Genomic DNA, 19,764 nt, shown 5'->3' on the forward strand with positions numbered 1-19,764 from the left:
ACTCCAGCCACAAAGGAGCACACTTCACATCTCCTTTAGCCACTCTATATCAAGTTACTATAGGCTCTCCAATTTGTATTTACCCCCTCTCCAAACAAACTTTCATCAATTGGTCTTTTTTGTTGTTGGTGGTGGTGGTCCTGGGGCTTGAACTCTGGGCCTGGGCACTGACCTTCAGCTCTTCAGCTCAAGGCAAGCATTCTACCATTTGCCACAGCACCACTGCTGGTTTTCTGAGTGGTTTATTGGAAAATAAGAGTCTCAGGGGAGCTGGGAAGTTGGCTCAGTGGTAGAGAGCTTGCCTTGCAAGCATGAGGCCCTGGGTTCAGTTCCTCAGCACCACATAAGCAATAAAAAGCTAGATGTGGCACTGTGACTGAAGTAGTAGGGTGCTAGCCTTGAGCTGAAGGACAGTGCCCAGGCCCAGAGTTCAGGCCCCACGACTGACCAAAAAAAAAAAAAAAGTCTCACAGACTTTCTTGCCCAGGCTGGCTTTGAACCATGATCCTTAGATCTCAGCCTCCCAAGTAGCTAGGATTACAGGTGTGAGCCACTGGTGCCCAATAATTGATCTTATTTTTATATATGTACTTTTTCTTTGTTACAAAGCTCAACATGCAGGCTTCAAGAGCCAATGAGCTCTGATTGCTCATATCTTGAATACAGGAAAAGAAATGGCTGTGGGCTATTAGCTCACCAGGGAATAGAGCAGCATCTAAACTGCTGTTTAACGCCTACATGTGAAAAAAAATCTCTCATAAAATGAAATGTATGCAAAAATCTAAAAACAGACAGGCAGGCAATAGTGGCTCATGTCTATAATCCTAGCTATTCAGGAAGCTAAAATATGAGACTTGTGGTTTGAAGTCAGCCTGGGTAGAAAAGTCCATGAGACTCTTGGCAGAAGTGGAGGTGTAAAGCCCCAGCTTTCAGTACAAATGTTAATAAGCAAGAGCATAGGATCTTCAGTTCAACCCTTATTAAAAGTAGATGCCAGTGGCTCATGCCTACAATCCTAGCTACTCAGGAGGCTGAGATCTGAGGATCATGGTTTGAAACCAGCCAGGGAAGGAAAAGTCCATAAGACTGTCACCTCCCTACTAAAAAGGCCAGAAATGGAACTCTGGCTCAAGTGGTTAGAGCAATAGCCTTTGAGCAAAAGAAGCTCAAGGACAACATCCAAGTCCTGAGTTCCCAGGACTGGTACACGCATACAAAAGTCTAAATATAGACTTTTCCCTCACTATCACATAGCCCTAATTCTACTATAAAGTGGACAAAATTAGAATCTTGTTTCTAATAAGTCCTCACTTTTTCAGGAAATAAAAGAAATTCCTCCATTTTTTGTGATTTTGTTTTCATTTCATTTTAGCAAATAAGGTTTATTCAAATAGGTTTTGTGCACATGTTATTTATAATTACACAGGAGTAATATTTCTGTATTTCAATGAAATTACATTAGTATAAAAATCTTAACCAGGTATAGTGACAATGCATTCATCTGTAATCCAAGTACTGGGGTAGCTAAGGCAGGAGGATCACTTGAGTTTAGGAGTTGAAGGCCTGCTTGGGCCAGCCACATAGGAAAACTCAATCTTTATTTAAAAAAAAAAAAAAGAGTATGTAAAAAAAGTGTAAGTCTGAAGCTGGTAGTAATTGTTAGGTCTGTGTGGGAAAACAGCCCCCCACTTCCTCTTTGTGAAAGATAGCACATAGCCTTACCAGAAATCACCTGCTTGAAACCAGTAATCACCTGACTACCAATCTTTTTGCTGTGAGTTAGACTCCGAGGTCACTGCCTCATCTGCTGAGGTAACTCCCTGAACAGCCCCAGTCACACTTCCTGCAGACAGTGAGAGGTTCCCCAGGCTCTGAGGTCACTTTCATATCTCACCTCCCACCTTTCCCTATATAATATCTCCCAACCACAGTTCCCTCCCTCTTTTTCTCTTTTCTTCTCTCTGTGCACACTTCCATCTGTGTGAGCCAGCTGATAAATTCTTTTCTGCTTGAACCCATGTGGCAGTCTCCTTTCAGTAATAAAGATAAATATGGTAACTGTTAGAGTGACCACTAGGAAAATTACTTTTTTTTTTTTTTTTGGTCGCTTGTGGGGGCTGAACTCTGGGCTTGGGCACTGTCCCTCAGCAATTCAGGGCAAGACTAGTGCCCTACCACTTGAGCCACAGTGCCACTTCTGGATTTTTTCTGCTTATGTGGTGCTGAAGAATCAAATCCAGGGCCTCATGCATGCAAGGCAAGAACTCTACCATTGAGTCACCTTCCCAGCCCAACTTTTAAAGTATTTTAAAAGTATTTTAAAGTATTTTAAGTGAAGAAAAACACCCATAATCCTGTAATCCCAGCTACTTGGGAGGCTAAATCAGGAAGAGCAAAAGTTCAAGGCTACCCTAGTTTGTGACCAGCCTAGGCAACTTAGTGAGAACCTGTCCCAAAATAAGATTTTAATGTAAGTGTACAATGGCTCACAACTATAATACTAGCTATTTTGGAGGCTGAGATCTGGATGACTGCAGTCTAGATGAGGTCAGTCTAGATGAAAAGTTCAGGGAACACTATCTCAATCAATAAAAAGTGGCACATGCACATCACCCCAGCTATGTAGGAAGAATAAATGAGAGGATTGCAGTCCAGGCCAGCCTGGGATTAAAAAAAAAAAGACTCTACCTGAAAAATAATTAAAGTAGTAAGGGCTTGAGGCATGGCTAAAGTGATAGAATGTCTGCCTACCCAGTATAAGACCCTGAATTCAAACCCTGGTACTACAGAAGAAGGGGAGAGTATAGTTCAGTTGTAGAATGCTTATCTTTCATGCAAGAGGCCCTATGTTCAATCCTCAGTATTGCCTTCAAACAAAGAAACAAAATTGCTACATTAGAAAATGTTTACTTTCAGGTGCTGATGGCTGAGGCCTGTAATCCTAGCTACTCAGGAGGCTGAGATCTGAGGATCAAAACCAGCTTGGGGGTTGGGTGTAGCTGAGGAGGTGGGAGGGAAGGGATGGTAGGGAAAAAACAAAGGAGGAGGCAACAATGCTGGATATGAAATGTACTCATTACCTTGTTCATGTAACTGTAACCCCTCTGTACAGTATTTTCACAATAAAATCTTAATAATAAAAAAAACAGCATGGGCTGTGAGACTCTTATATCCAATAAACCACTAGAAAATTCAAAGTGGTGCTGTGGCTCAATTGGTAGAGTGCTTGCCTTGAGCTGAAGAGATGAGGGACAGTGCCCAGGGCCAGAGTTCAAGCCCCATGACCGACAAAAAAGAAAAAAGAAAGAAAATGTTTACTTGTCAGGCATGTCCTATAATCCTAGCTAGTCAGGAGGCTAAAATCTGACTAAAATCTGATGATTGAGGTTCAAAGCCAATCCAGGCAGACAAATCCTTGATACTCTTATTTCTAGCTAACTAGCAAAAAGCAGGAATTGGAAGAATGTCAGAGTATTAGTAGTAGTAAGTCAAAAAGCCAAATGAAAGCAAAAGCCCTGGAGTTCAAGTCTAAATATTGGCATTTAAAAAAAAAAAGACTATTTCTGGAAAAAGAGCCTAGGCTCTAATATAATCCTCCCAAGCATTTCAAGAAGAATACCAATCCTTTACAACCTCTTCGAAAAACCTGAAGAGGAACTCCATACTCATTATGATTCTCCATATCACTCTGATACTAAAACCAGATAAGAACATCACAAGAAAGTTACAAACTAATATTTCCATGTTCTATAGATGTTGAATATGGGTACAGATTTCCTCAACAAAATGCTAGAAAAATGAATCCAGCAACATATGTAAAAAATTAGACACAATGACCAAATGGAATTTATCCCAGGAATGTAAGATTCATCTTGCATCTGAAAATCAATTAATGCAGTATACTGTGTCAACTGAATAAGAAGTAAAAACCACATTCTCAACCTAAAGATGACCTGCTTTCAGTCTATCACAGTGTCTATTTTTTCCGAATAAATTTCAACGTCCTTTCATGATAAAAATGCTTAACAAACTAGGAATAGAAGGAAATTCCTCAAGTTGATAAAGAAAATCTATTTTTTAAAATCCATAGTGGCCAGGCACCTACGTTAGCTCATGCCTATAATCCTAGCTACTCAGGAGGCTGAGATCTGAGGATCGTGGTTCAAAGCCAGCCCAGGCAGGAAAGTCCGTGAGACTCTCATCTCCAATAAACCACTAGAAAACCGGAAGTGAAGCTGTGGCTCAAGTGGTAGAGTGCTCACCTTGAGCTGAAGACCTCAGGGACAGCGCCCAGACCCAAAGTTGAAGCCCCACAACTGACAACAACAACAACAAAAATCCATGGTTAAATATTTTTAATAAGTTAAAATATAAGGAAGAAAACCTAAAAGCCACTTATATTCTCTCTAAACAAAAGGTAAGAACACATTGAATAACATCATCTCAACTACTGTATATTCACTTTGGGTAAGTTCTTTTTTTTTTTGGTCCGTCGTGGGGCCTGAACTCTGGGCTTGTGCACTGTCCTTCAGCTCTTAAACTCAAGGTGAGTGCTCTACCACTTGAGCCACAGCACCACTTCCAGTTTTCTAGTGGCTTATTGGAGGTAAGAATCTCACAGCCTTTCCTGGCTTTGATCCTCAGATCTCAGCCTCCTAAGTAGCTAGGATTGTAGTCGTGAGCCACCAGCACCCGGCTGAGTAAATTCTTTTACTACAGTAACAGCAAGAAGAGAAACTTCTCGTTTGAAAATAAGTCAAACAACTCAGAGGAGTAAAAGAACTAGTTTGTGAAAACACAAACTCGACCCAATCAAACCATTTTCCCGTCATTGATGCCCAGGTGCCCAGGTGCCGGTAGGCAGCCTAAGTTTCAGTACTGCTCCTGATATCAGCTTCTTTATAGTTTGTTTGTTTTTGTTTGTTTGTTTATGCTAGTACTGGGGCTTGAACTTGGGGCCTAGGCACTGCCTCTGAGTTTGTTTTTTTTTTTGCTCATGGTTAGCACTCTCCCACTTGAGCCTCAGTACCACTTCCAGCTCTTTCTGTTTATGTGGTACTGAGGAATGGAACCCAGGGTTTCATGCATGCCAGGCAAGCACTCTACCACTAAGCCACATTCCTAGCCCTATAATTTTGTATCTCTGGTCTCTACTAGTTCAAGAGTAGGGATAGGGATTGAACAAAATTGAATATGGAGGGCACTTATTTCTCCAGAATGAGTTCTCATGTAGACCATCATAACCGAGGCTGGTTAAAATACCCAGACTTGCACAATCAGGACAATTTATACATACTGTCATTTAATAATTTCAGTAATAAGGGGAATGATGGTGAGACTGTCATCAGATGCACTACTTATACATTGATATGTTGAATTGAAACCCCTTTGTACAGCTACTTCTCAATAATGACTCAGGTCCATTATTCTCCTCACTTTATGGCTGAAAAAAACTAGAGCAAAGTGCCCCCAATGTAAGTGGTAGAGCTGAGACTCAAATTGAGACAACCTGAGTCCATAGTCCTTCTCAACCACTGTGTTATGGCTAAGTCTTAAATAGCAGAGGAATGAGCAAACCAAAAAGTGATCCTTTTTCTACCTCAGATGGAAATATTAAGACTGCCATTGCCACTGTGCCCAGGTTACAAAAGTGTTTTGTTTTCCAGGAAAAGGAAACAAGAGGGATTTTTCTCTCTTATTTGTGAGGCTACAATTGCAAATGTTAACCCCTCCCCCCGCCATCTATAACACAGTTTCTGGCTCTCAAATTCCACATGAATCTAGCTCTATAAAATTGTGCTGGTAGCCCCATCTAGCCGAGCTGCTACTCTCAGCCCTCAAGGTAGACTGTTAGGTTACTGACATTAAATTCCTTTTCCTTTGTATGTGACCAGGTGTCCGAGTGGTTTTCTTGGGAAAGTCTTTCGCTCCTACAAACTATGTTGAAAATGAACTATACAAGCTGGGTGCTGATGGCTCACGCCTATAATCCTAGCTACTCAAGAGGCTGAAATCTAAGGATTGTGGTTCAAAGCCAGCCTGGGCAGGAAAGTCCACGAGACCCTTACCTCCAATTAACCACCGAAAAACCAGAAGTGGCATTGTGGCTCAAGTGGTAGAGTGTTCGCTTTGAGCTGAAGGACAGCGTCCAGGCCCAGAGTTCAAGGCCCACAACCAATTGGGAAAAAAAGAAAAGAAAATGAACTATTCAACTTGTGAGTAGGGATGGAGGGAAAAACTGGGAGAGAGTGAGGGAAGGGGTGACATTGTCCAAAAAGAAATATACTCTTAGCCAGGCACCAGTGGCTCACGCCTGTAATCCTAGCTACTCAGGAAGCTAAGAGCTGAGGATCACGGTTCAAAGCCTGCCCGGGCAGAAAAGTCTGTGAGACTCTTTTTTTTTGGGGGGGTCCGGTCATGGGGTCTGAATTCTGGGCCTGGGTGCTGTCCCTCAGCTCTTCAGCTCAAGGCTAGTGCTCTACCACTTGAGCCACAGCGCCACTTCCGGCTTTTTTTGCTTATTTGGTGCTGAGGAATCAAACCCAGGGCCTCATGCATGCAAGGCAAGTGTTCTACCACTGAGCCACCTTCCCAGCCCAAAGTCTGTGAGACTCTTATCTCCAATTAACCTCCTGAAAACCAGAAGTGGTGCTGTGGCTCAAGTGGTAGAGCGCTCGCCTTGAGCTGAAGAGCACAGGGTTAGCGCCCAAACCCAGAGTTCAAGCCCCACGACCGACAAAAAAAAAAAAAAAAAGGAATGTACTCTTTTACCTGACTTATGTAACAGTAACCCATCTATACATCACCTTTGTTTTGAGATGGTCTTGCTAAATTGCTAGGATAGCCCCAAAGTCACAATATAGCTTAGGCTGGCCTTGAACTTGTGGTCCTCTTTTAGACTCCTAGATACTGGGGCTACAGGAAAGCACAACCATGGTGGATTTTTTTGTTTTATTTTGTTTATTAGTACACATTAGCTATACATGGAGGATTTCAATGTGACATTTCCATGCCATATGTATAATTCTTTCCAATCAATGTGCCCCATTACTTTCCCCTGCTCCCTTCTCCCTTCCTAACACAATTTAAAGAGGTTCCATTGTTCTATTTTTATGCTTGCTGACAGTCTTTTGACAACATTCATCCTCTTTCACCCAAGAAGCTCTGATTTCTTAACTTAAATCAGGCTGAATTTGATACTTAACTGACAATGCATGGAAATGGAGCTTCTCAGTAACATTATGTTTTTTAGGTTTGCTCATTCCTTTGCTATTTAAGACACAGTCTAACACAGTGGTTTAAAAGAGACTATAGACTCAGGTTGTCTCAATTTCAGTTTCACCTCTACCACCAACTTTGTACAAGGAAAAAAAATACCTCCTAAAATTAAAAATAAAATAAAAGCTAAACAAGTTAATTTAAAAATTGGAGAAGAAAGACTAAGGATATAGCTTAGTGGCAGAACACCTGCCTCGCTTGCAAGTTTGATACCCAGCACCAATTTTCTTTAAGAGGCGGAGTCCCAGTTGCTCATTAGTCTGGGCAGAAAAGTCAGCTAGACTCAACAGAGAAACTGGGCATGGTGATGCTTACTTGTCATCCCAACTATGACTACAAGCCTTTTAAAATAAGCGCTCAATCTAGGGCATGCCTAGGCAGTGAGACCCTATCTCAAGAATAACCATCAAAGAAAGAGGCTAACGGTGTGGTCAGTGGTAGAAAGCCTACCTAGCAAGTGCAAGACCCTGAGTTCAAAATCTCAATAATACTCCCCGGAAAACAACCAGAATGGTAGTACATCTATAAACACAGCACTATAGCTCAGCAAATTTTGCTATGACCTAATGCAAAACCTCACTTGGTAGCAGAAACCAAGCTAGGGCAAGCAAATAGGCAATCAACCCTATGGAATTTAGTGTTTGTTTTATTGTAGCTGAACAGACTTGAGAGATTAAGAAACAATGACCATTAGAATAATTATTAATGCTCTCATAAGTAAACAATACTACATCAGCTTCATTTGGGTACTTTCTGTAATCTGCATATTGCTTCTCATTCTCTCTAATGGGAGATCAGCAGGATCTGACTAACAAAAAGGTCATTATTGATAAATTCTAACTCAGGTGATAATTTGGGCCATCCTAGGGCAGACAAGTAGGTTATCTTTATGACTTTTTTCTATTAAGAGTCAGCTCAGTGCCTCTGCTTGTCCTTAATTGCTTTAGTCCATATTTACTTCTCACTAGATTAAATTGCATCCTCCAACTGAAGTGCCTAAGCATCAAACTGCAACGTCTCTCAACTAATCAGTAAAGAATTTGTGGAGCCAGGCACTGGTGGCTTATGCCTGTAATCCTAGCTACTCAGGAGGCTGAGATCTGAGGATCACAGTTCAAAGCCAGCCCAGGCAGTGAAGTCTGTCCATAAGACTCTTATCTCCAATTACCCACAAGAAAACCAGAAGTGACCCAGTGGTTCAAAAGGGTAGAGCTCTAGCCTTGAGCAAAAGAGCTCAAGGACAGCACCCAAGCCCTGAGTTCAAGCCCTACTATTGACAAAAAAAAAAAGACTAAAAACACATAAGCAGCAGAAAGGAGACCATAAAGTGAGCATCAGACATGAGGCAAACCTATTTGCCCTAACTTATCTTTCTCACCCCTCCCAGACTTATAACTTATATAATCATAGTGGTAGCTAAAAAGTTAATTCTTTTTTTTTTTTAGGGGGGGGGTGTCAGTCAAGGCTAGCACTCTACCACTTAAGCCACAGCGCCACTTCCAGTTTTCTGGTGGTTAATTGGAGATAAGAGTCTCATAGGCTTTCCTGCCCAGGCTGACTTTGAACCGCAAACCTCAGATCTCAGCCTCCTTAGTATCCTGAGTAGCTAGGATTACAGGCATGAGTCACTGGCACCTGGCTTTTTTTGGGGGGGGGGGTCCGGTCGTGGGGCCTGTACTCTGGACCTGGGCACTGTCCCTCAGCCCTTCAGCTCAAGGCTAGCGCTCTACCACTTGAGCCACAGCACCACTTCCGGCTTTTTTGTTTTTGCTTATGTGGTGCTGAGGAATTGAACCCAGGGCCTCAGGCAGGCAAGGCAAGCGCTCTACCACTGAGCCACCTTCCCAGTCCTTTTTTTTTCAACGCTAGTCCTGAGGCTTGAATTCAGGGCCTGGACACTGAACCTGAGCTTTCATGTTCAAGGCTAGTGCTCCATCACTTGAGCCACAGCTCTACTTCTGGCTTTTTGGTGGTTAAATGGAGATAAGAATCTCATAAGCCAGGCATCTAACTTCACTATTACTTTCTTAAACAGAAAACAGAATTTTCAAGTTGGTGCTAATAAAATGTTCACTAAGAGAAAAAGATTAGGATGTTAACTTAGATTCATTAAGAGCCTCAATTTTTTGGTCAGATAAAAGTCAGATTTTAGTCCACCACATTTCTTTTTCTCTTCTCTTTTTAACAAACTGGGTTAACAGCCAATAAACTTCTTCCAAAAGTACGAGTGCTCACTGAGATAGCCACCTATGTGGTGGCAGGAAATAATTAGCAGAGAAGTCTCTAAGCACAACTTCCAAATCGTTCTCCTTGCAACACTTACAGCATTTGCCTGTGTATATCATTGACTCTCTGGAGGCAGTTGACATTACAATATGACCGAAAAACAAAACATTTAGGTAGAGCAGTATATTTTTCTTAAGGCAAAACAATGAAACAACTCTCTTACAGGTAAGAAAAAACAAAGGCCTTATCTGTTGGTGACATCAGATCTTCCAATAAAAATAGCAGTTTCTAAGCAGTTGCATCTTAAGAATCTCATAGAAAAGTTAAACAGGAAGAGAGAATTGTTTATAAACACAAGTAACTTTGACAAAGAACTAGCATGACTAAGCCATGAAAGAAAAGTGAAAAGCAAACAGACACTTGAGCAACTTACATCTGCAAGCATGCAGAAGAATTTTTAATTTTCACTGTCACATTATCTTAGCTTTAAAGTACAGAAAAGTCTGTAGTCTTCCTGCTGCTCACATGCTGGTACTATCTACTGGAAGATCTCAAAGACATAGTTTGAGACTGTTATCAACTGGAAAACCAGTCTGGGGAGGGAGAGGTGCTCCCAACTGTTAGATGTTTGAAAGTTTCACATGTAACTCAATCCCTTCCAGTGGCTATCAAAGAAAAGAGTTTGGTTGTTCTGGTTTAGAGATTTTTTTCCCCCTAGGTGTGAGATCAACAAGAAATCCTTTTAAATACTAAAAACAAATTATGTTCACCATCACAGTTTTCTGGCTAAGCCTTTACAAACTCTATTTCTTGATAATTAACCTAGTGGCTAGTAGCCATATTTCATAGCATCCCTCAGAGACCTAAAAATCAGATTTTCTGACAAGAGTCCTTGTTTTCACATCCATCCAAAGTCAATAGCATCATGGACATACAATACAAGTTCTCAGAGAAAGGCAAAGGACCATATGGCAGCACTCATTACATGGATCGGCAGATGCAGGCTGTTTAGGCATACCATTTTCTTCCCTTCAGCTGAAAGAAAATTGACTCTGAGAAAGAAAATTCACTGGGCTATCATCATACAAAGGTTTCAAAATCCATCCACAAGAGAAAGCAAAACATCTTTTAAAGTTAAGGCAATGCCTTTATCTAGAATGGAAAAATGGAGATGTACTTCAGAAACACTCTTAAGGTTCAAAATAATAAACCTAGAGGCTGGGAAGGTGGCTCAGTGGTAGAGTGATTGCCTTGCATGCATGAGGCCCTGGGTTCAATTCCTCAGTACCACATGAGCAGAAAAAGCTGGAAGTGGTGCTATGGCTCAAGTGGTAAGAGCGCTAGCCTGAGCTGAAGAGCTGAGGGATAGCACTCAGGCCCAGAGTTCAGGCCCACGACAGACAAAAAGAAAGTCTCCAAAATAATATATTTAGCTGGGTACTGGTGGCTCATGCCTGTAATCCTAGCTACTCAGGAAGCTAAGAGCTGAGGATCATGGTTCAAAGCCAACTCAGGCAGGAAAGTCTGTGAGACTCTTATCTCCAATAAACCACCAGGAAAACCAAAGTGGCGCTGTGGCTCAAATGGTAAAATGCTCAACTTGAGCTGAAGGGCTGAAGGACAGCACCCAGGCCAAGAGTTTAAGCCCCACGACCAACAAAATAATAATAATAATGAACCTAATAAATGATGCAGCAATTCTTCAAAAAAGGAAACAAGGGCTGGATGTCAGTGGCTCACACCCATAATCTTAGCTACTCAGGAAGCTGAGATCTGAGAATTGCGGTTCAAATCCAGCTCAAGCAGGAAAGCCTGTGAGACACCCATCTCCAATTAAACACCAAAAAAGCCACAAGTGGAGCTGTAGCTCAAATGGTAGAGCACTAGCCTTGAGCAAAAAAGCTCAGGAACAGTGCCCAGTCCCTGAGTTCAAGCCCAAGGACCAGCATCAAAACAACAACAACAAAAAAAGACATGTTTTTCTGAGACAGCTAGAGAGGTAGTTGGCCAATAGGTGCTTCCCCACAGGAAATGGACATAAATGCACACTTGAAGAAAAAGCAGCTTCTTACTAAGCCATGGCATATCAGTTATATATATATATATATATATATCAGTTATATAGAAATACCAGTTTGGGACAGAGTCTCCAGGAGAGTCTAAATGAGTTCCTATAGTCTCAACAGATCACCTTCACCTTGTACTTCAAGTTCTACTTTAGTTTGGTAAGACTATACATTCAGCATTGGCTCATAGGATTAGGAACAGAGTCAATATCAGGGACTCTCTAAATACATACAGTTCTGTAAGGAAGTGTGGATATTTGTACTGAATTATGTTGTGTTGAGAGGTGACAACTAACTAAAGTAGATTCAAGTGAAAACAGAAGTCTGTGATGGTAAAAATACTGGCCTGAATACTACAGAATGAGTAGGAAGAAAATGGCTTTTAATATCCTCTTCTTTATTCATCACTTAAAAAAAAAAAACCTGTGTCTTTTTGTCATTTCTTTTTTTGGTACTGGGGATCCAACCCAGGTCATTGCACTTGCTAGGCAAGCACTTTGCCCCTGAGCTACATCCCAGCTCTATTTTTGGGGGGGAGTTGGGGGTGTCCGGTTGTGGTCCTGAACTCTGGGTCTGGGTGCTATTCCTCAGCTCTTCACCTCAAGGCTAATGCTCTACCACTTGAGCAACGTCACCACTTCCGGCATTTTTCCCCCTGCTTATGTGGTGCTGAGGAATTGAACCCAGGGCCTCATGCATGCAAGGCAAGCGCTCTACCACTAAGCCACCTTCCCAGCCCCCAGCTCTATTAATAACTTTTTTTTTTGGTCCATTGTGAGCCTTAAACTCTGGGTTTGGGTGCTGTCTCTCGGCTCTTCAGCTCAAGGCAAGCGCTCTACTGCTTGAGCCACAGCGCCACTTCTGGTTTCCTGGCAGTTTATTGGAGATAAGAGTTCCATGGACTTTCCTGCCCAGGCTGGCTTTGAACCAATATCCTCAGATCTCAGCCTCTTCAGTAGCTAGGATTACAGGCATGGGCCACTGGCACCCGGCTTATTAATAACTTTTTGAAGCGAAGTACAGAAGACTTTTTAAGATTTATTCTAGGGGCTGGTAAAGTGGCTCAGTGGTAGAGTGCTTGCCTTGCATGCATGAGGACCTTGGTTTGATTCTTTAGCACCACATAAACAGAAAAAGCCGGAAGTGGCACTGTGGCTCAAGTGGTAGAGTACTACCTTTGAGCTGAAGTTCTGAGAGAGAGTGCCCAGGAAGTTCAAGCCCCATGACTGAAAAAAAAAAAAGAAAGTTTATTTTAGCTGAGCACTAGTGGCTCACATGCCTGTAATTCTAGCTACTCAGGAAGCTGAGATCTGAGGAGTACAGTTTGAAGCCAGCCAGGCAGAAAAGTCTGTAAGACTCTTCTCTCTCCAATACTCAGAAAAAGCTGGAGGTGGTGCTGTGATTCAAGTTGCAAAGCACTAGCCTTGAGCACAAAGTGGCTCAGGGATAGCACCTAAGCCCTCAGTTCAAGCCCTGGACTGGCAAAAAAAATGTGTGTGTGTGTGTATATACAAACTAGCATTGCAAAGATGACTATACTATACTGTACAAGCAGAGAATAAGAGAATATAAACAGAGAAGTTTATAACTCTATATTCTTATATTATCTTTATTATATAACATGAAGAAAACTTTTTAAACATGACAAATCAAAAATGGGTGCTTCCTGAAAATAAACTTTAATAAACTCATTAATTTTTTTTTCTTGTCAGTCATGGGGCTTGAACTCTGGGCCTGGGAGCTGTCCCTCAGCTCTTCAGCTCAAGGCTGACACTTGAGCCACAGCCACTTCAGGTTTTCTGGTGGTTAACTGGAGATAAGAGTCTCACAAGGGCTGGGAAGGTGGCTCAGTGGTAGAATACTTGCCTTGCATGCATGAGGCCCTGGGTTTGATTCCTCAGCACCACATAAGCAAAAAGAAAAAAGTTGGAAGTGGTTGAGATCTGAGGATTGTGATTCAAAACCAGCCTGGGCAGGAAAATCCACGAGACTCTTATCTCCAATTAATCACAGAAAAAGCTGAAAGTGGCATTCTGGCTCAAGTGGTACAGTGCTAGCTTTGAGCAAAAGGAGCTCAGTGACAGCATCCAGGCCCAGAGTTCAATCCCCAGGACTGGCAAAAAAAAAATTAAAAGAAAACAAAACAAATGTCTTTGGGAGGGTAAGGAGAGCACAGAAATGGAAGAATTAATGGTGAACAAATGCAGTAATGGTACTCACTAGACACTACGCTGAAAAAGAACTACACAACTTGTGAGTGGGCACAGGAGGAAAAAATGGGTAGTGAGAGAATGGGTGACACAGCACAAAAAGAAACGTACTCCCTACCTGACTTATGTAACTGTAACCACACTGTACATCATCTTTATAATAAAAATAAAAATATTTAGCCAAAAACTTCAAAAAAATTAACAGATTATATGATCCAGCAGTTGGTCTTCAGGGTATATGCCTCAAAAATGTGAAAGTAGGACCTCTTTTTTTTTTTTAAATTTTATTTTGGCCGGTCAAGGGGCCTGAACTCTGGGCCTGGGCGCTGTCCCTCACCTCTTCAGCTCAAGGCTAGAGCTCTACCACTCGAGCCACAGCACCACTTCTGGCTTGTTCTGCTTATGTGGTGCTGAAGAATCGAACCCAGGGCCTCATGCATGCAAGGCAAGCACTCTACCACTGAGCCACCTTCCCAGCCCAGGACCTTATTTTTTTATTGACAGGTCCCACTATGTAGCCTATGCTGGCTTTGAACCCTTGTCTTAGCCTTCCATGTGTGGGGATTCCAAGCATATACTACCATGTCTGTTCTGATAGCAAGATCTTGAACAGAACCTATGCTCACAACAGCATTATTTACAATAACCAAAAGGCAAAAGTAATTCAAGCGTCCACTGACAGATGAAAAGATATGGTGCATAAATACAATGGGATGTTATTAGGCCTAAGAAGGATGGAGTGCAGACATATGCTACAAGATGGATGAACCTTGAAGACACTATTCCAGGTAAAATGATAAAAATTGTGTAGTTTACAGAGTTTAATATACATTATACTATATAATTTTTACTACCACTATACAATGTAATAGTTCCTATGATAATCATTCCCATTTTATAAATGTAGTTAGAAAGAGGTCCAGAGAAATAATTTAGCCAAGGTCATACGGCAAATGATAATGACCAAATCAACAACAACAAACTAGTGCTGAGGGCACTGGGATTTAAACTCAGGTCTTGGACTTGCTAGACAGGTACTATACTACATGAGTCACACCCAAACCCCTTTTTTTGCTTTGATTATTTTTCAAATAAGCCCTTCTACTTTTTGTCCAGGGCTGGCCTCCAATCTCAATCCTTCTATCTATGCTGGGAGCATAGACATGAACCAATATGCCTAACTTATTTGTTTAGATGGGGTCTTGCTAACTTTTTGTCTGGGCTGACCTCAACCTTCAATCTTCTGATCTCTGTCTGAGATTACAAGAGAAAAAAAAAAAACTTTAAACCCAGCTTTTCTATCTCAACTGTCCATGCTTTTTTCAATTTTTATCATGCTGATTTTTTTTACTTCATGGTAAAACTATAACTATACAGAATGAAGGTAAGGCCCTGATTTCAAAGTCTGTTGTGTGAGAGAGAGAGAGAGAGAGAGAGAGAGAGAGAATGAAAGTGCAACACAACACAAAGTCTGGTATTTAGTAGGTAAAAGAGATGTCAAAAGGAGAAAAGGTAAGCTGGGTGCTGGTGGTTCATGACTGTACTCCTGGCTACTCAGGAGACTAAGATCTGAGGATCATGGTTCAAAGCCAGCCCAGGCAGGAAAGTTCATGAGACTCTTATCTCCAATAAACTACAAAAAAACTGGAAGTGGAGCTGTAGATCAAGTGGTAGAGCACTATCCTTGAGCAAAAAAAACTCAGGGACAGTGCTCAGGCTCAGCATTCAAGCCCCAGGACTGGCAAACAAACAAACCAAAAAATAGGAGAAAAGGTAAATTTCTGTGTATCATCAGTATTTCACCTTGGTCTGGACTTGTATGCTAAGATTCACACATATGCTTCCAGTAATCTCTTGAGAAAACCAAACGTTGCTACTTTGGTTGCATATGCTTAATTCATTAGCAATGCTAAAAATGTGGTTATTTTCTGCAGCAAATGAAAATGAAAACAAATGCCTGATAGAATCAGGCAAGAATGAGGTCATGATACAATCACTGTTTCAACTCAACCAGGTACTTTCTCAGCTATTCAGAAAAAAGGAAAGGCCAAAATTTAAATCAGCTACTTGATGGCTCTTGGGAAGAATAAGGACAGCAACCAAGCCAGAAACCACTGTAAGGAAAAGCAACAAAGTTGGAGATAAAGTAAGCCTTGAGGAATGTGATCAAGTAAACAGGCCCCAGATGAAAATAAGCTGCTGGGAAAGCCTGAGTAATAACAGGAATAAATAAATACAACACAAACTATACCCCATATATAGTTTATACTCTAGCCCTTATCTTAGTGCTTCATTTAAACACTGGCATTTGTCATACTGCCCTTGGGTCACAAACGGATATCTGGGTAATTTTAGATTCTTACAGAAATTCACATTTATCATAGGCCTCAGCACAATGTCTGGATTATGTGTTAGGTGCAGATATGCATTTATTTGTAAGATTTATAAAACCGTATTTGCTGAAATGTCTCTGGGGGCATGTAAAGCAGTCTAAACTTCATTGCAATCTTGTTAGCATATCTCACCCCATGCTCCCTCATCCCAGCCCTCCTATCTCACATATTTCACAGTGTTTCTTTTATTCCCTCATGTACCAAACACTGTAGTAAATCACTGAAGGGACAGGACAGTCTACCTTTGTGAAAGAAAGATACAGGAACAAACATTCTACCCCAGCTCTGTCACACATTAGAATCTATACCAAGTTGTGCATGTTCATTACTATTATGGGAATGTCTGTCAAGGCTTACTTACATCTGGAGCTAAATCAAGTTCCCCATCTGTTACAATTCCCTCTTTTACTCAATGTTAATTTTTCAATTGTTTGCAAAACAATTTAATAACTGTTGAGAAAATGGAAAATCACAGGCATGAAGACAGCAAAGACTAGAAGAAAAATCAGTTAGGTTCCCTAACGCCATAAGCACTTTTTCACTTAGGAACAGTGCACTCTTGGGAGTGAATGACTGGCACCTCTCATGACTCTGACTAGTTCCAAGTCTCACACAACATACCCAGCACTCTAGAACTGTATTGTGTTTCATAAGGAATCTAAGATGACTTTAGTCCTATGGATTCCTCTTCCTGTTTACTACAAATTGAAATAGCCACATATAATGTCAAAAGTTCTAGAACCCCATGAGTCATCAGGTAAAGTCATAGAGAATAGCAGAAGAAATCTTCAGAAAAAAGCTTTTAGATAGTTGGCTTTTACATAGGAAACACTTTGGCAGCTAAGACACCTGAGAAGCACTCACAAACATCTCTTGATAGAAAATTCACAGAACAGCCAGCACTTTGAGCTATTTCAATATGACAAAATGAAAGCTTCATGTTCTCCTGCTTTTCTTGATCAAGTAAGACAACTTCCTCAACTCCTACAGTATCGGGTTTAAAATAGCAGTAGTGCTCCATGTATTCTCCTTAGAAAGGTGCACTAAAGCTCAGAGAGAGCCAAAGATCTTTGAAAAAAAAAAAGACAGTCTCATTACTCACCTGATATTAACCAAGGCGTGGGTCACCTTGCTAGCTGCCTCCTTCCACTGGCCTGCATTGGTAGAAAGCCTAAGAACTGTAAAGGAAAGAACAGATTTGTCAGATCCCTGATATATAGCACATACATGAGGAATGAACACATTTCAATAACACTATTAGAATAATCAAAGCCTGTGCCAATCTTCTGATAAAAACAACCACAGACAAGAGGAAAACATTAAAACTTACAGATTCTTCCAATGACTTTTCTCTAGTAATTTTTGTTTCTAACTTCTTGCTTTCCATCAAACTACTCCTGGAGTAGAATGCTTGCCTAGTAAGTAAGCATAATACCCTGAGTTCAAACACTATTACTGCCCAAAACATACACTACTCATTCTTTGCCTTGACTCCTTGTTAAGAGGCTTAGTTTTTCCATTCATTTGGAAACTACAATGGAAGCGGGGCACCCGAGGCTCAGGCCAGTAATCCTAGCTACTTAGGAGGCTGAGAACAGAGGATAACGTTTCAAAGCCAGTAAAAGCAGGAAGTCCGTGAGACTCTTATCTCCAATTAACCACCAGAAAACCAGAAGTGGTAGAGCACTAGCCGTAGAGCACTAGCCTTGAGCTGAAGAGCTCAGGGCAGCCCCAAGATGAAGGGAAGGGAAGGGAAGAGAAGGGAAGGGAAGGGGGAGGAGAGGGGATGGGAGGGAGGGAGGGTGGGAGGAAGTGAGGCAGTTATGCTGTACTGGCTAGCCTTGCAACTTTGGTGAAGCTATTTAAGCTTATCTTGTTCTTCTCATTTGGCAAATGGGAATAACAATGCTTTTTTCACCTACTCTATAGATCTGAAAGGAATGAGTAAGAGAGATCAATTCTGCAAAAGCATGATATCTTGATAAAAAAATTAAAAAGAAAACACCTTATTGAAGTCTTTAAGGTACATCTTGATGTACCTTGTAGTAAAATGATGTGGAAACTCTCATCACTCCTTTTTGATTAAATGTCTAATACATTTCAGGAAAAATGAATGGCCATTTCTGACACAAAAAGCATTTGTGGCACACTTGAAAATACAGGTGACCCAATCCTATCAGAATAACAGCTATCCAGTCTTTCATATTCAAGAAATGTGTTTTGTTGTCTTTTGGTGCTGAAGGTAATTATTATAATGGCTCAAGTATGGTTTTCTAAACTCTGATTTCCTCTGTTCAAAACCCAGATCAATCAATAACTGTCTTTACTTAATCTTTGTAATTTTAGATTTCTTCATCAGAAACATGGGAATATAAATAACAGAGACTCTGTGACATGACTGTTGACAGAATTATATTTAAAGCTCTAGTGCAGTGTTTGCAGTAAATAAATTCTCATTTATTGATTGATATCATCTTTTGTTAGATACTAGAAATAGTATTCCTTTTATTATTGACATTAGATGTGACTAACAGATTCATCTAAATGTATAAAATTAAGAGTACATATGGTTTAACAAAGAAATAACAAAATCATCCTAAATGTTCTTCCCATACCATCATAATCATCTAGTAAATGCCACAAGTCAGCTGTTATATTGCTAAAAGGAATCCTGTTGGCACTGGGTGACCCCATCTCTAGTCAAGGCTCTTCCCCAGCCTGACAGTTAAGCACACAATCACGTGTTTTTGTTTGCTCCTGTCCTTGTTCGTGCTCACCAGGTACAAAGACAGGAGGCTGGCCCAGCACAAGTCGGAAATAGAGTGTTTCACCCCCAAAGGGAGTATGGGGAATGGTGGGAGAGCAACAATGAGCAGGTAAGCGAACTGTGAGTGGCCTGAGGTGGTGTGAAATCAATGTCTGCAAGCTAGAGGAACAGGTGGCTCCCAGGTCTGGGTCCTTGCTCAACTCTACATCCCACACAGTGTGTCCACCCTGGGTCACCACTGGTTTTCTGTGTTTGATTTGAAAAAATAAAAAAATAAAAAATAAAATCTATGCCATCTCCATGTGAAGTAATGGGAGCCTCCTGTCCAGATGCTGCTGTTTCTCAGGGTTGTGCGCTTTGCATGTCTGAAGCCGTAGCTAACAGTCAGTTCTCCCTTGGATTTTAACTTATTGATCAAATGGTTCTGGAGTTTGCAAAGTGGAAGAGATTGGAGGAATTTCACATGTCAGGACTACGCAATCATTTAAGAAAACATGCCAAAGCTTAGGACTAGTTTAAAGGGTAGTATTGCAATTTGGGGAACAATATAGCTTCTGATCCTAGACAAGCTTAGAAATTAACCTGACATACCTTGAATGTAACCACATTTTGTAGGCAAGGGCAAAATTCATGCCTAACCAGTGGATTACAGAGGCAATGGTTTTTTCTTGCATGGAATTCAGGAACGCTAATCCTCCTCTAGCTACTGTAGCTTTGCAGCTCCTTTACTTCCTTGTGTTGGAAATGAACATCCCTGTCTCTGCGCTCTGCATGTTCTGTTGTAATAGGGACTTCCAACTGAGTTGTAACCCGGGGTATTTGGA

At 41.2% G+C, this 19,764-nt stretch overlaps 1 protein-coding gene and 1 pseudogene across 1 annotated transcript in view; one reads left to right on the forward strand and one right to left on the reverse strand.

Annotated features, from left to right (window-relative positions):
- LOC105986594 (chromosome unknown open reading frame, human C10orf76) overlaps window positions 1-19,764 on the reverse strand; it is a 234,251-nt gene that overhangs the window by 78,674 nt on the left and 135,813 nt on the right. Inside the window, exon 24 of the mRNA XM_013017591.1 lies at window positions 17,276-17,351. Coding sequence (XP_012873045.1) covers window positions 17,276-17,351 — 76 coding nt within the window. The remainder of the gene's footprint in view (window positions 1-17,275; window positions 17,352-19,764) is intronic.
- On the forward strand, window positions 11,583-11,938 carry LOC105986570 (annotated as a pseudogene).

Source organism: Dipodomys ordii, unplaced genomic scaffold (genome assembly GCF_000151885.1).
Source record: "Dipodomys ordii isolate 6190 unplaced genomic scaffold, Dord_2.0 Scaffold36, whole genome shotgun sequence".
NCBI lineage: Eukaryota > Metazoa > Chordata > Mammalia > Rodentia > Heteromyidae > Dipodomys > Dipodomys ordii.